This window comes from Hyla sarda, chromosome 4 (assembly GCF_029499605.1).
Source record: "Hyla sarda isolate aHylSar1 chromosome 4, aHylSar1.hap1, whole genome shotgun sequence".
NCBI classification, from domain to species: Eukaryota; Metazoa; Chordata; class Amphibia; order Anura; family Hylidae; genus Hyla; species Hyla sarda.
The window spans coordinates 3,870,133-3,886,511 of NC_079192.1; the positions used below are offsets into that span (position 1 = coordinate 3,870,133).

At 41.9% G+C, this 16,379-nt stretch overlaps 1 protein-coding gene across 1 annotated transcript; it reads left to right on the forward strand.

The window, feature by feature from the left end:
* The first annotated feature begins 6,604 nt into the window (after positions 1-6,604).
* LOC130366708 (olfactory receptor 10A7-like) lies at positions 6,605-8,006 on the forward strand. The gene is made up of 3 exons (XM_056569030.1): positions 6,605-6,647; positions 6,877-6,941; positions 7,089-8,006. Exons 1-3 carry the CDS (start codon positions 6,605-6,607, stop codon positions 8,004-8,006), a joined length of 1,026 nt encoding a protein of 341 aa, XP_056425005.1.
* Positions 8,007-16,379: the final 8,373 nt, after the last annotated feature.

Here is a 16,379-nt window from a genome sequence, read left to right on the forward strand (position 1 = left end):
ACGGGACCTCCCAGTGTGAGAAGTTAAAAGCAGAAACCGCCTTATGGAGTATTTTAAAATGCATTTCCCACCAGTCCTCCCCCACCATTGCATCACGAACATGCTTCAAATCCTGCAACAAGGCAGAGGTGGGGTCCTCAATAGGGACAACAGTGTCCCAGTAATGAAAGACAGACGATTCCATAATATGTGTGTCGTGATCCCTGAGCTCCCCTTAAAATATGCTAATGTGTATAGGTAAGGGCACTGTCCCACTGTCAGTAAATTTAGCTTCCATAGTTGAATTGGTTAGCGCTAGATTTGCAAAAATTCTTAATTTGATAGTATTGCAGTAGATGTGAAAATGTAAGGTGAAATTTGTCCCTCACCTCACTCCAAGAAAGGAAGGTTCCTCTAGGAGGTAACAGCAAGTCTCTTAAAGTAAAGACCCCTCTATCTCGCCATAAACCAAAGAGTTTGTTGTCCTGCCCCAACTTAAAAGCTGAAAAATCCCAGAAAGACATAGAAGGCGATATACTAAAAGGCAGGGCATAAAGTTTCCGTACAGCTTTCCAGTAAGCAAAAGTGTCTCAAAACAAAGCACTACTTCTAATCATGGATGGCAGTTCAGAGTATTTAGAGTGCAATAAAGTGCTTAGGTCCCAGGGAGCTGCCAACTGTCTAGCTAGCTCTCCAAGAAGTATGGCCAATCCCCAACACCCAATTCCTAGCATGTCTAAAAAGAGCCACGAGATAATAAGTCCTTATACATGGCATGTTGAGACCTCCTAAGGGTTTGTCTAATTGTAAATTCTTATAGGCTATGCATGTCCTCTTTCCCCTCTAGAGAAACTTAATAATTAGGGATTGTAAAATGCCGATGTCTACGTTTTGCAATAAAAGTGGAATGGTCTGTAAGGGATATAGTAGCTTTCCGAAGCACATGATTTTGACTAGGTGTGCCCTGCCTACGAGGGATAGGGGCAGGGAAGCCCACCTCTCCAGATATCTCTTGATTTTAAGAAATAAAGGTTTATAATTAAGATTGTAAGGGTCCGTGGGTGTCCGACCCAATCTAATCCCTAGGTAAGTCAATTGTGAAGTGACCACCTTCACCATAGAGTGAAGGAATCACTCCCCTCCCCAGGAACAGCAACTGGCATTTGCCCAGATTAATCCAGAAACCGGAAAACGATCCAAAGAAGGATAATGACTCCAAGACGTTGTTCACCTGGTGAGAGGGGGAGTCCAAGAAGACCAACATGTCATCAGCGAAACAGGTAAGTTTGAGTTCTCTATTACCTACTTTAATCCCCGAATAGAGGGAAGAGTCAACTAGGTGCCGTGCCAGGGGTTCCAGAGCCAAATCAAAAATCAACGGCGTCAAAGGACACCCCTGACACATCCCCTTTTGTAGCTGTATAATTTATGACAAGTACAGATCCAATCTAATTTCCTCCAATATAGGCAGAGTCAAAGAGGTGCTTGAAACCAAGGTGAAAGTAAAACTTCTACTTTATTCCCATAATGCAACGCGTTTCGTGGAGGTTCCGCTTCATCAAGCATCATGCCTGATGAAGCAGAACCTCCGCGAAATGCGTTGCGTTATGGGAATAAAGTAGAAGTTTTACTTTCACCTTGGTTTCAAGCGCCTCTTTGATTCTGCCTATATTGTAGGAAATTGGATTGGATCTGTATCTGTGAAAGGTGGAGCGGCTGCTGCAACTCTACACTGTATGCACTCTTATCCTTACTTGGACGCAGTACAACCCGACTTGGTAAGCGCACATTCACATTCTGCGTTACCTGTACACCTTGCGGTATCACACTAGGGAGCGCTTCCTGCTCTGTTTTTTATTCTATTTGTGACAAGTGACCTTCGCTACAGGGGCCGAATACATGGTGTCAAGATAGGACCTAAAAATACCCCGCAATCCGAATATGTCCAAGACATCCCCAGCCATGTCCAACTGATGTTGTTGAAGGCCTTCTCGGCATCTAGGCTAACAAGACTGGTGAAGTCCCGGAGGGATTCCGTCTTCCGGCGGCATCTTGTGCTGCTAAAACTGCTCTTAGATAAGTAACCGTGGACCGTCCCTTAATAAATCCCACCTGATGTGGGCCAATCTGTCAGCCAATATCTTAGCAAGTAATTTACAGTCTTAGTTTATCAAAGAAATTGGCCTGTGGGAAGAAGCTAGTTCTGGGGGATTGTCGGGTTTTGAAGATCTTTTATATAAGCCATGTTGCCAGAAGCAAGCATTACTTTATCAGTGAGCATCAAATTAAATACCTCTATTAAAGTAGGGGTCCCCTCCTCCTGGAGCATTTTATAAAATTCTGGGCTAAAACCATCGGGTCCAGGGACTTTCCTCTTCTTCAGTCCCCTCACTACCTCCCCAACCTCCTCTACAGTAATAGGTGCGTTCAGAGAGCTCAAGTCATCCTCCATAAAGTGAGGAAGAGGTAAAGTCCTCAGAAAAGAAAGTCCCCTCTCCCTATCTAAGTTATCCTCCGAACAGAGATGTTTGTAAAAGTCCCCTAGAATACCGTTGATGCATTCAGGATGTGTCTGTTTCACCCATGAGCTGTCAGTCATGACCCTGATGTCCGTGACAGACCTCCAACCTCTAGCCAAATTTGCCAACATCTTGCTCACCTTATTACCAAACCTAAAATAAGTGGTCATTCTCTGGTCCCTAAACAATTAATCCATAAGCTCCTGTTTCTACCTAAGGTCCGTTCTAGCCCTTCCCCACATAGTCCTGTTGGCATATGTAGGAGAATAGTAGTATATGCAGTCCTAAGCAACTGCGTAGCAGCCAGAAAAGAAGACTTAGTAGATTTCTTTTAGTCAGCAACATAGGCCATAATATGTCCCCTCAGCACCGCTTTGACAGCCTCCCAAAACAAACGTGGGTTATCTCTATGCTCAGCATTGGTAGCACAGTATGACATTCACCAGATATTCAAATGAGCCTGAAAATCAGTGTCTGCAGCCAGCACTGTGGGGAAACGCCATAGTATGTTCGAGCCTTTGCGAGTAACTGGAGTCAAGTGAAGTAGCAGAGTAGCATGGTCTGAGATTGCAAAGTCTGCAATGTCCACATCCATCACTCTATTGAGCATGGAAGGGGAAGCGAGGTAGTAATCAATTCTTGACCATGCATTCCAAACAGGAGAAAAAAATGTGAATTCTCACCTATCAGGGTGCAAATGCCTCAAGGCATCCATCAAGACCGTGTTTTGCAAAAGGTCAGATAATACTGTCTCCTTACTCCTACGTGTAACCATCACCGCGGGCATACGTCATCTGTCCTCATCGCTGGAGTGTACTGTGTTCAAATCCCCACCCAAGAGAATATCTCTATCCCCATCCCCCTGCAAAGCAGTCTGCAAAGAACTAAAAAAGGGCATCTGGGTGTCATTAGGAGCATAAACACAGTATAAGCTGAGTCTACCTAAACTAGAGTCAAAAACTACATGGCATAGCCTACCTTCTGAGTGTGTATCTTGTGATATGAGTGTGTGGGCAAAATGTTTATGTACAAGAATTAAGACCCCCCCCCCCTTCCTTCCTATTCTTTGCTGGGGACCCATAGACCTCCCCCACCCATAACTGTTTCATCCTTTTTGAAATCATCCTACTCCAAATGCATCTCTTGTAAAAGAGCTATCTCAGCCCTAAGCTTGTAAAGGTGTCACAACACCATCCGTCTTTTGGAGGGGGACTGAAGTCCCTTCACGTTTCACGAGACAATTGCCATAGTTTGAAACATGTGAGATGGTATGCAAATGGGTTCATGAGAGCATGCAACACCCGATGATACGTACTTTTTCCTTCCGAGAAACAATTAGGAGCACCTGGTGACCAAAAGAAAGAGATTAGGAAGAGCACACATAACAAAGACAAACATAACAAAACAAAAAAAAAAACATAAATAGGCAGAGTCGAGGGCACTCCCCCTCAGAATCTACTCATAATAGGGCTTCACTTTTTTCACTGATGGATCCAGATGGGATGCTGAACCACCTGATACACTCTCCAACAACCACCATCTTAAACAGTCGATAGTCTGCCCACCCTGCAAAACAATAAAGCAAAACATACATTAAACATGAAAAGGAGACCCATCCCCTCCCTCCCTACCGGAAACCCACAAAGCCCCAGCACTCTAGCAAAACAAGAAAAACCAACATAAGAGCTAGGGAAGAAAATTCCCATGTACAGAATAGTACAGAATGCCAGTAACATCAATAGGCATTAATAGTTATGCCTGGTAACAAGAGGGGAGATTATCTAAGGACAACCTCCTATCACTTGAAGAACAATACAAGAGTGTCATCTATTGGTGCCCTGAACAGTTGGCACATAGGGTATATAAGCTATATTAGAAAATCCCGTGGCTGGAACCAAATACAAACATTGATAAAGTAATGCAACACACTAGTCTAAAACATTATATAGTGCAGTAAACTAGTCCAAGTCAGATCAGGGAGATTAACCTCTTGAGGACGCAGGGCGTACCTGTACACCCTGCGCCTGGTCCCGGTATAAAAAACGTGGGGTCGCGCTGTGACCCCGCGTGATACCGGGTCGGTCCCAGCGGCTGATTAAAGCTGGGACCCTGGGCTGATAGCGTGCTGCACCGATTGTTGTGCCGCGGGCTATGAACCCTATAGACGCAGCATTCAAAGTTGATCGCTGCATCTAAAATGAAAGTGAAAGCTTCCCGGCAGTTCAGTCGGGCAGATCGGGACCATCGCGGTGAAATAACGATGTCCCGATCAGCTAGAATGCGAGTGGATTTCCCTTTACCTGCCTCCGCCGCATCTGTCCGGCGATCAATTGCTCCAAGCCTGAAATCCAGGCTTGAGCAATCGACTGCCGATAACACTGATGTTTGCTGTGTCAATGCATGGCAGTGATTTGTGTAGAACATCAGTGTGTGCAGTGTTATAGCCACTAAGGGGGGGGGTTGGGCTATAACACTGCAAAAAAAAAAAAGCGTGGAAAAAAAAGTTGATAAAGATTATTTAACCCCTTCCCTAATTAAAGTAAGAATCACCCCCCTTTTCCCATAAAAAAAACCTATGTAAATAAAAATAAAAATAAACATATGTGGTATCGCCGCATGTGGAAATGTCCAAACTATAAAAATATATCATTAATTAAACCGCACGGTCAATGGTGTACACGCAAAATAATTCCTAAGTCCCAAATTGTGTAATTTTTGGTCACTTTTTATATGATGAAAAAGTTAATAAAAAGCGATCAAAAAGTCTGATCCATATAAAAATGCGACTGATGAAAACTTCAGATCACGGCACAAAAAATTAGACCTCATACCGGCCCGTGTGCGGAAAAATAAAAGTTAGAGGGGTCAGAAGATGACAATTTTAAACATATAAATTTTCCTTTGGATAGGGGATAAGATGTCTAGGGGAGCGGTTTACCCCTTTAAGGGTTAAGAACTCCCAAGATATTGACAAGAACGTCCAGCAATATGTAGAAGCGTCCATGGCACACATAATTAACATCTCCCTCCAGGGAGACCCTGTTGCGTCCACTGTGAAGTGTCCCACCAGGAACCAGAAAACTTAGCACAGTCCAATCGATTAGGTCCCTGAGAATCTCTCAGCCGATGGAAGCTGAACCGTTCACGTTTTTGTCATCATGACCTCTCTTCTGAGCAGACCTAGCAGTGACATCCATGTTATCCACAGAGTCCAACAGTAATGCTGCAGCCTCACAAGTGGGATAGGAGGTAGAGGTGCCATCTCGGACAAAAATACGGAGCGTAGCTGGATATTGTAAGGTGAAGCGCATTTTTTATTTCACCAGAGCTTTATATATTAGGGCGAACACCTTGCGCCTCCTGGCAACATCCGCCGAATAGTCACCAAACAAAAGCAATTTATGGCCTTGATTGATAAGTGGTGTAGTGCACTTCTTGAAGGAGCGAAGGACCAAGTCCTTGTTAGCATAGTTCAAATATTGTACAATCGCTTGTCTGATCTTAGGATCATGGTTAGGTCTCAGGTTGTCCATGGAAGGGGGGAGGGGGCACTGTATGCGCTCTCTCTACTAGGTACCTGCCATCCAGCCCTAGTGCTTTAAGGATGTCCGCGGGGCACAGCACGGCAAGCTGAGCATGCAAGATAGTCTCAGGGAGCCCCACCACCCTTAAATTGTTCCTCCTAGATTTATTTTCTAAGTCCTCCACTTTGTCTTGAAGGGCCTTTTGAGATTGTGTCAGCAGGTGCAAGTAAGATTTGGTAACCTACAGATGATCATCAACTGCTATGTAGCGCTGCTCCAGCTCTTTTATCTGGGATGTATGCGTGGCCACCTCAGCCAAGAGTTGGACCAGGGAGGCCGAGATAAAAGCCTCGATAGTTGCAGTGATCTGCGGAGATAGCAGCTTGGCCATTTGCATGACGAACTGCCTTTCTGTAATTCCCAGTCCCGGAACTATTTCCTCCATTATGCTCCTTACTTGAGAGTCCTGTGTGGCATGAAGAATCTGCTGCTATTGTGGCGTCTCCGGCACAGGAGAGTTACCGCCCTCCGCCATCTTATGAGCTGCGCTCCCCACTGTCTGGGAAGGAGAGGAGGGCTGTGATGCCGAAGTCCCGCTGCGGAGAACAAACTTCTCCATATGCAGGTAAGTGGAGGTGAACAGGGCAGCTGTCACCTCCTTTGAAGCAGGTATTGCGGCGGCATTGTGTTAGTTTGCAGAGCGGTGTGGCAGAGCTTCCTCGGCTGCATTTACACCATCAGGGAGCCAGAACCAGAAGCCCTCTTTTTCTCTCTTTATCTCTATATTTTACTTTGTACCTTATGTTTTCTTATCTTTCTTTACCTCTATAGTATTATTTGTTTTCCCCCAACAGGCCATGGTATGAGGAGATCCCTTCCAGAGAACACTTGTGGTGACGCTCTGACCCTTATATCCCATGTGAGAGGCTAAGGAAATCCTAATAACCGAAAAGCTGGTAAGACCCTTCATCCTTACAGATCATTTCTCGTTGGTTGTATCATCCTTACAGAGCAGATCACATTGGTCATTACAATTTCTTATTAATGTATTTTTCTTTTTTTACAGGAAATGGAGAATAACAACATTACCAAAATATTTCTCCTTGGATTTACAGGTCTTTATAATGTCAGAATATTTGTATTTCTTCTAATCTTGGTCATTTACCTCACAACAATCTGTGGGAACCTCTTGGTCATCTCTCTGGTGTCCTACAGCAAGAACCTCCACTGCCCCATGTATTTATTCCTGGCACAGCTCACCATGTGTGACATCATATTGACCTCAGATATCGTCCCTAACATGCTTCCTATGGTTCTAAACAATGGGACCTCCATGTCTCTTTTAGGATGTTTTACACAGTTCTTTTTCTTCAGTTCTTCTGAAGCTTCGGAATGTCTTCTGCTGACAGTGATGTCTTATGACAGGTATCTGGCCATATGTCACCCTCTACATTATGTCTCTATGATGAATCCTCGGCTTTGCCTGGAATTCATTCTTACATCTTGGGCATTAGGTTATTCTTTAACGTTACTTGTAACATTAGGTATGTCGCAGCTTCCGTTCTGCCGGTCGGGTGTCATCGATCACTTCTTCTGTGATTTTGATCCGATATTGAGATTATCCTGCTCAGATACATTACAGACTAAAATACATTTACTGTCAACCATCCTGAACTTCCCGGTCATCCTCTGCCCGTTCCTTGTAGTTCTCGTCTCTTATGCTTATATTGTCCACACAATCCTCAGGATCCAGTCCATCAGCCATAGACGGAAGGCCTTCTCCACTTGTGGGTCCCACTTGACCGTCGTCTCCATATTCTATGGCACCCTGCTCTCTATTTATTTAAGCCCTGAAAATGGAAAATCTGTGACTTCACGCAAAATCTTGTCTCTTGCCTACACTGTGCTGACTCCATTAACCAACCCTGTGATCTACTGCCTGAGGAATAAGGACATCAAGAAAGCCTTTAAGATGATCCATTGACATGACTGGATCCAGAGTGATCAATTTAGATGTAAAGTTATAAGATTTATGTAGATCTTTACACTGTCTTTAAAAGAGATCTTATTAAATGACATTTTTGGACTATTATTACGATTTGTGAAAGTATTCATCTCCATTGATGTTTCTCTTGATTTGTTTAGTTACAATCTTCGAGTAAATTATATAAAGAATTGAAAAAATTAATAAATAAAACAAAACACCTAAATGTGTTTAAAGGGGTACTCCGCTGCTCAGCGTTTGGAACAAACTTAAATAATAAACTTAAATAATAAAGTTAGACCCAATAACTCAAAAAATCCCATTAGCCCCAATAACTTAAATAGTACAATTAGCCCTTATAACTCAAATAATAACATTAACCCCAATAACTCAGAAAATCCCATTAGTGAGACTATATGTGTAAAACTTAATGGAAATGTAAAGTGTATGTTCACAAATGCCAGAAGCCTAGCAAATAAAATGGGGGAGCTTGAGGCCTTGATACTGTAGGAACATATTGATATAGTTGGGGTCACTGAGACATGGCTGGTGATATAGTTGGGGTCACTGAGACATGGCTGCTGATATAGTTGGGGTCACTGAGACATGGCTGGTGATATAGTTGGGGTCACTGAGACATGGCTGGACTCCTCGCATGACTGGGCTGTCAATCTGCAGGGGTTTACATTGTTTCACAAGGATAGAATGAACAGAAAAGGTGGTGGAGTCTGTCTGTATGTAAGAAGTGGTATGAAAGTCAGTGTGAACGATGCCATAGTGTGTGATGATTCTGAGCATGTGGAATCATTGTGGGTAGAATTACAAAAGGAGGGAAATACTGAAAAAATAGTATTTGGTGTAATCTACAGACCCCCTAATATCACTGAAGAGATAGAAGGTCGGCTGCATAAACAAATAGAGAGGGCCGCCCGGGCAGGTACAGTAGTAATAATGGGAGATTTTAACTATCCAGATATACAAAGGGGCGACAATTCCTAAATTTATTGCAGGATAATTTTATGGGCCAGTTTGTGGAGGACCCAACAAGAAGTGATGCCTTGTTGGATCTGATCATTTCCAACAACGCAGAGCTGGTTGGTAATGTAACTGTGCGGGAAAACCTTGGTAATAGCGACCACAATATAGTTACTTTTGACTTAAAATGTAGAAAACAAAGACAGACGGGGAAAGCAAAAACATATAACTTTAAAAAGGCAAATTTCCCTGGGCTGAGAGCTGCACTACAGGACATAGACTGGGGGGAGGTGTTCTCAAATACTGATACAGAAGGTAAATGGGACATCTTTAAATCAACTCTAAATAACTATACAGCTAAATATATACCAAAGGGGAACAAATATAAACGATTAAAACTAAATCCTACATGTCTGACAAATGATGTTAAAAGAGCAATAAACAACAAAAAAATAGCCTTCAAAAAATACAAATCTGATGGGTCAGCTATAACATTTAAACAGTACAAGGAGCTTAATAAAATCTGTAAAAATTTAATAAAAACAGCAAAAATTCTAAACGAGAGACAGGTGGCCAAAGAAAGCAAAACTAATCCTAAATATTTTTTTAGATATATAAATACAAAAAAAACCAAGGACAGAGAATGTAGGACCCCTTAATAATGATAATGGGGAGGTTGTCACGGGCGATCAAGAGAAGGCGGAGCTACTGAATGGGTTCTTTAGTTCTGTATACATTATGGAAGAAGGAGCTGATATTGGACACGTCAGTGCTGGTAACACATGTAATGTACTGAACTGGCTTAATGTAGAGATGGTACAAGGTAAGTTAAGTAAAGTAAATGAAAGTAAATCTCCAGGGCCGGATGGATTGCACCCAAGAGTTCTTAGAGAGGTAAGTTCAGTAATATCTGTACCTTTGTTCATGATATTTAGAGATTCTCTGGTGTCTGGTATTGTGCCAAGGGACTGGCGCAAGGCGAATGTGGTGCCAATCTTCAAAAAGGGCTTTAGGTCTTCCCCAGGAAACTATAGACCGGTAAGTTTAACGTGCATTGTGGGTAAATTGTTTGAAGGACTTATAAGGGATTACATACAGGAATACATAGGGGATAATAGTATTATAAGTGATAGCCAGCATGGGTTTACTAAGGATAGAAGTTGTCAAACCAATCTAATTTGCTTTTATGAAGATGTGAGTAGAAGCCTTGACAGAGGAATGGCTGTGGATATAGAGGGGGGCTGTGTATATAGAGGGGGGCTGTGTATATAGAGGGGGGCTCTGTATATAGAGGAATGGCTGTGGATATAGTGTTTCTGGATTTTTCTAAAGCGTTTGATACTGTCCCTCATAGTCGTCTGACAGGTAAGTTAAGGTCTTTGGGCTTGGAAACTTTAGTTTGTAACTGGATTAAACACTGGCTCATGGATCGTACCCAGAGAGTGATGGTCAATGATTCGTACTCTGATTGGTCCCCGGTAATTAGTGCTGTACCCCAAGGTTCTGTACTGGGCCCGCTGTTGTATAATTTATTTATCAATGATATAGAGGATGGTATTAACAGCTCTGTTTCTATCTTTGCAGATGACACCAAGCTTTGTAGCACGGTACAGTCTATAGAGGATGTGTATAGGTCACAAGATGACTTGGATAGACTAAGTGTCTGGGCATCCACTTGGCAAATGAGGTTCAATGTGGATAAATGTAAAGTTATGCATCTGGGTACTAATAACCTGCATGCATCGTATGCCTTAGGGGGGATTAAACTGGCAGAGTCACTGGTAGAGAAGGATCTGAGTGTACTTGTAGATCACAGACTACAGAATAGCATGCAATGTCAGGCTGCTGCTTCCAAAGCCGGCAGGATATTGTCATGTATAAAAAGAGGCATGGACTCAAGGGACAGGGATATAATACTCCCCCTTTGTAAAGCATTGGTACGGCCTCACCTGGAATATGTTGGTCAGTTTTGGTTGCCTGTCGATAAAAGGGACACTGCGGAGCTGGAAAGGGTGCAGAGACGCGCGACTAAACTAATATGGGGCATGGAACATCTTAGCTATGAGGAGCGATTAAAGGAGTTACAATTGTTTAGTCTTGAGAAGAGACGTTTAAGGGGGGATATGATAAACGTATATAAGTATATAAATGGCCCATACAAAAAATATGGAGAAAAACTGTTCCAGGTTAAACCCCCCCCAAAGGACGAGGGCGCACTCCCTCCGTCTGGAGAAGAAAAGGCTTAGTCTAAAGGAGTGACACGCCTTCTTTACCATGAGAACTGTGAACTTATGGAACAGCCTACCTCAGGAACTGGTCACAGCAGGAACAATTAACAGCTTTAAAACAGGGTTAGATACATTCCTGGAACAAAATAACATTAATGCTTATGCAGAATTATAAAACTACATCCCTTCCCCTTATCCCCTTACACCCTTCCCTTCAATTACCTGGTTGGACTTGATGGACGTATGTCTTTTTTCAACCATACTATGTAACTATGTAACGCTGGAGCCGATGCCGGGAGTTTGTGACGTCATAGCCCTGCCCCCTCAATGCAAGTCTATGGGAGGGGGCGTGACAGTGTCACGCCCCCTCCCATAGACTTGAATTGAGGGGGTGGGGCGTGACATCACGAGGGGGCGGGGTTATGATGTCACGAGCTCCTGGCGCCAGCACAAGCGTTCGGAACAGTTTGTTCCAAACGCTGAGCAGCGGAGTACTCCTTTAAGTATTGACGCAATGGAAGACAGTACTTTGTGAAGATGCCTTTTTGATAAATTAAGGATGCACGTCGCTTAGATTATACAGTATCTTTATCAGCCTAGACACCATGGGGGACATTACTCAAGCCAAGGCAGCAGTGAAAGTCTTCTAAAGTTTACTAAAAACTCACCCTTTTTTGTGCAAAATGTTTGGTGTTGGGGAATTTATACTGTCATTGCCAAGGGGGCATGAATGAGTCTGGAAGACAAGTTACCCTTTCATAGAGGGGAAGGGAAATGGGCTTTGCAAGAGACAGCTGGTCATCTCTGGAAGTAGCAATCTCCAGTGCATTGTTGTGAGGTGCTGACACGGGGAGAGCACAGGCGGAGAGAATCAGAGATTAAAGGGGTACTCCGGTGAAAACCTTTTTTCTTTTAAATCAACTGGTGGCAGAAAGTTAAACATATTTGTAAATTACTTCTATTAAAAAATCTTAATCCTTCCTGTACTGATTAGCTGCTGAATACTACAGAGGAAATTCTTTTCTTTTTGGAATGCGCTCTTATGACATCACGAGCACAGTTCTCTCTGCTGATGTTATTACAATAATAATAACGCTTTATTTATTGTTGTCCTTAGTGGGATTTGAACCCAAGTCCCCAGCACTGCAAGGCAGCAGTGCTAACCACTGAGCCACCATGCTGCCCTTAGCATACATCTGCTATGCATGATTCCTAAAATGGACAGAGATGTAAGCAGAGAGCACTGTGCTCGTGATGTCATCAGTGTTCCAAAAAGAAAGGAATTTCCTCTGTAGCATTCAGCAGCTAATAAGTACTGGAAGGATTAAGATATTTTAATAGAATTAATTTACAAATATGTTTAACTTTCTGCCACCAGTTCATTTAACCCCTTAAGGACTGGGGTTTTTTCCGTTTTTGCATTTTCGTTTTTTGCTCCTTGCCTTTAAAAAATCATAACTCTTTAAATTTTGCACCTAAAAATCCATAGGATGGCTTATTTTTTGCGCCACCAATTCTACTTTGTAATTACATCAGTCATTTTGCCCAAAAATCTACAGTGAAACAGAAAAAAAAATCATGGTGCGACAAAATTGAAAAAAACGCCGTTTTGTAACTTTTGGGGGCTTCCGTTTCTACGTAGTAAATTTTTTGGTAAAAATGACACCTTATCTTTATTCTGTAGGTCCATACGATTAAAATGATCCCCTACTTATATAGGTTTGATTTTGTTGTACTTCTGGAAAAAATCATAACTACATGCAGGAAAATTAATACGTTTAAAATTGTCATCTTCTGACCCCTATAACTTTTTTATTTTTCCGTGTATGGGGCGGTATGAGGGCTCATTTTTTGCGCCGTGATGTGAAGTTTTTAACGGTACCATTTTTGCATTGATAGTACTTATTGATCATTTTTAAATGATATTTTTAAATGATATAAAAAGTGACCAAAAATGCACTATTTTGGACTTTGGAATTTTTTTGCGCGCACGCCATTGACCGAGCGGTTTAATTAAATATATATTTTTATAATTTGGACATTTCCGCACGCGGTGATACCACATATGTTTATTTTTATTTTTATTTACACTGTGTTTTTTTTTTTTTATTGGAAAAGGGGGGTGATTCAAACTTTTAATAGGGGAGGAGTTAAATGATCTTTATTCACTTTTTTTTTCCACTTTTTTTTGCAGTGTTATAAGTCCCATGGGGACCTATAACACTGCACACACTGATCTCCTGCTGATCACTGGTTTCTCATAAGAAACCAGTGATCAACGATTCTACCGCATGACTGCTCATGGCTGGATCTCAGGCACTGAGCAGTCATTCAGCGATCAGACAGCAAGGAGGCAGGTAGTCCTGTCCTGTCAGCTGTTCAGGATGCCGCGATTAGCCGCGGCTATCCCGAACAGCCCGACTGAGCTAGCCGGCAACTTTCACTTTTAGCCGCTGCACGCTATTAGAGGCGGGTCCCGGCTTCACTATGACGCCGGGCCCGCCGTGATATGACGCGGGGTTACTGTGTAACCCCGCGTTATATCAGGAGAGCAGGACCAAGGAAGTACCGGTACGTCCTTGGTCCTTAAGGGGTTAAAAAAAAAAGGTTTTCACCGGAGTACCCCTTTAAGTGAGGGGCAGTATTTGTAGACCAGTTGATTCCCAGACAGCAGTTAAAATACAGGGAACCACATATTTATTTATTTATGAAAAATATGTGTGTGGTGTTCCTTAATTTTATTCTCAGACAGATACTAACCAAGCTAAAACAGCCTGACGTTACCAGGGTGGAAGAGGACCATTATTATTGGCCCTCCTCCTCCTTAGCCTAAATAATGCCAGCCTGTAACCGCCTGTGGGCCCAGGAGAACCTTTTTTGACACTCCTGGCATGTTGGTGTACCCCTCTTGGCAGTAGGTACCATAGTAATATTCGGGGTTAGCACTAGCTGTTTTGGGGGATAATGCTAAAGCCCGGCTTAGTTATGTACTTCATCTATAAGACGGCTTCCACTACTAAGCCTGAAAAGTTAATTTAAAAAACATGATATATGAGAAAAAAATTATTACAAAAAGTACTCCCCCACAGCCCTCATTAACCATTTCATTTAAGGGGGGAAAAAAAACACTAGTTATCAACATAATCCACCATATTTGACATAGTCCTCTGCAATCACGAATTTGAAAGGGGAAAAAGAGAATTGTATGAGAGTTGTAGTTTAGTACCAGTTGGAGGTTCCCTGTTTGGGAAGACACTGGCAGAATGGATTTGTTCACAATATACATTTTTAATATGCTTTTTTAAAACAAAAAGTCATGCTAAAAATGTGACAGAGCCATACTTACCACACCTCGTTCCAGGCTGTGAGCTTTTTCTTGTATAGCTCTGCCCCAGTGATGTCATCCCTAGAGGCAGGACTACATAAGAAGAGGTAGTAGGAGGATTGAGAAGGTAAGTAGAACTCTTTACAGTATGCATTATACAGATGTTTATATAGATGGCTGTATAATGTATATACCTCCTTCCCTCAAGGAGTTAACTAGTGCTGCCCAGCAGTGCTAATTAATTCATTTATTGCTGAGCTGGAGCATAACACCTAGCCCAGCAAGATGTTACAGTAAACCAGCAGGTTCCCTGGTTTACTGTGAGTTAGAGTTAGTTGGCTCGATCAGCATTACACAGGATTCAGTATTGTACTAGGTGGAAGGCAGCAACAAAGTCAAGGAAACAAGCTGAGGTCATTTTTTTGTCTTTTTATATAATGGAGAAGAAAAGGAAAAATTTAACTAAAATCTGCAATTTAGAGGGTTTTTATACCATTTAGGGTGCCAATAAAGTAACAAGTTATTTTTTTTTTTTCTTTATGGCATTCACTGGGTGGGATCAATAAACTTTTAAAGTTGTATTTCAACTTAAAACATGTACCCCCTGTCCACAGATTAGGGAAATGTGTCTGATTGTGAGGGTCTGACTTATGGAAACCCCCATGATCTTGGGAATCGGAACCTGGGTCTCACCGTAGAATGTGGGTTACACATGCGCAAGGCCGCTCCGTTCATTGTCTATGGAGGTGCTGAAGAAAACCCGTCACTGTACATTCTCCGACAACAAGTGGAGCAGTGGAGTGCATGTGTCACTTGTAATCAATTTCCAGGTGAGACTCCATGTTTGTGAAATTGCTGCGGGGGTCCCAGTGTTTGGACTATCCTGTACATAGGAATAAATGTTTTAACTTGAAATATCCCCTTAACTCCTTCTTTTTTATTTTTTATTTACGGATGCATTTTAGGGCTTCTTTTTTGCTAGACAATTGTTCTTTGTAGCTATACCTTTATTTTACCATAAATGTATGGCAAATCGGGAAAAAAAAAATTATAAATATATTTATACATTTTTTGATGTGAAATTGAAAAAAAAAAAAAAAACTCTGACCCTGATTTCTGGCTTACATTTTTTTCCTCCAAACCTTCTAAGACTGATAACTTTTTATTTTTACTTTTTCTTGAAATTTTTTCTGCCATTTTTTTTCCATCATATAATATGTTATAATGTGGGCCAATAACTTTTTAGGAGTTCACCATACTGTAAAACTGACAAGCTAAATTTATTTTATGGGTCAATTGTTATTGTACAAAATTTGGATAATTTTAGTTTTATTTAACTGTAAAAAAAAAAAAAAAAAAACAACTAAAAATGTCGTCTGCACATCACTATGTTCTGACCCTATAGTTGTTATCAAGTTTTTACCTACAGGGCTGTTTGTGGGATAACTCTTTGCACTGTAACTTAAAAAGAGAAAAATAGCATTTCTCAGGTTGTGATGTGACCAAAAATCAGCAATAATTATTTATTTCGAAAATTGAAAAAGGTCGGTGATTGGAATTTTTGTAGTTGGAGTGGGGGGCGTGAACTTTTTAACACTTTTTTGGCCTATGATAAGCAGTTGTTAGATTGTTTATATAGATCAATGTAAAGCATAAGCCATAGGCAGACTGTATCTGTTGTGGAGTCACAGCTTGTACCCAGGCCCAGTACAGGGCTTGGGCTCTCAGGCTAGCCTAATAACCAAAAGGCACCCTCTAGCAACATTATTAGGGGGGGGGGGGGCGATCAGACCACTAGATCCCCAGGTATGCACACCATAACTGGTTAAATGTTGTAATTATAGC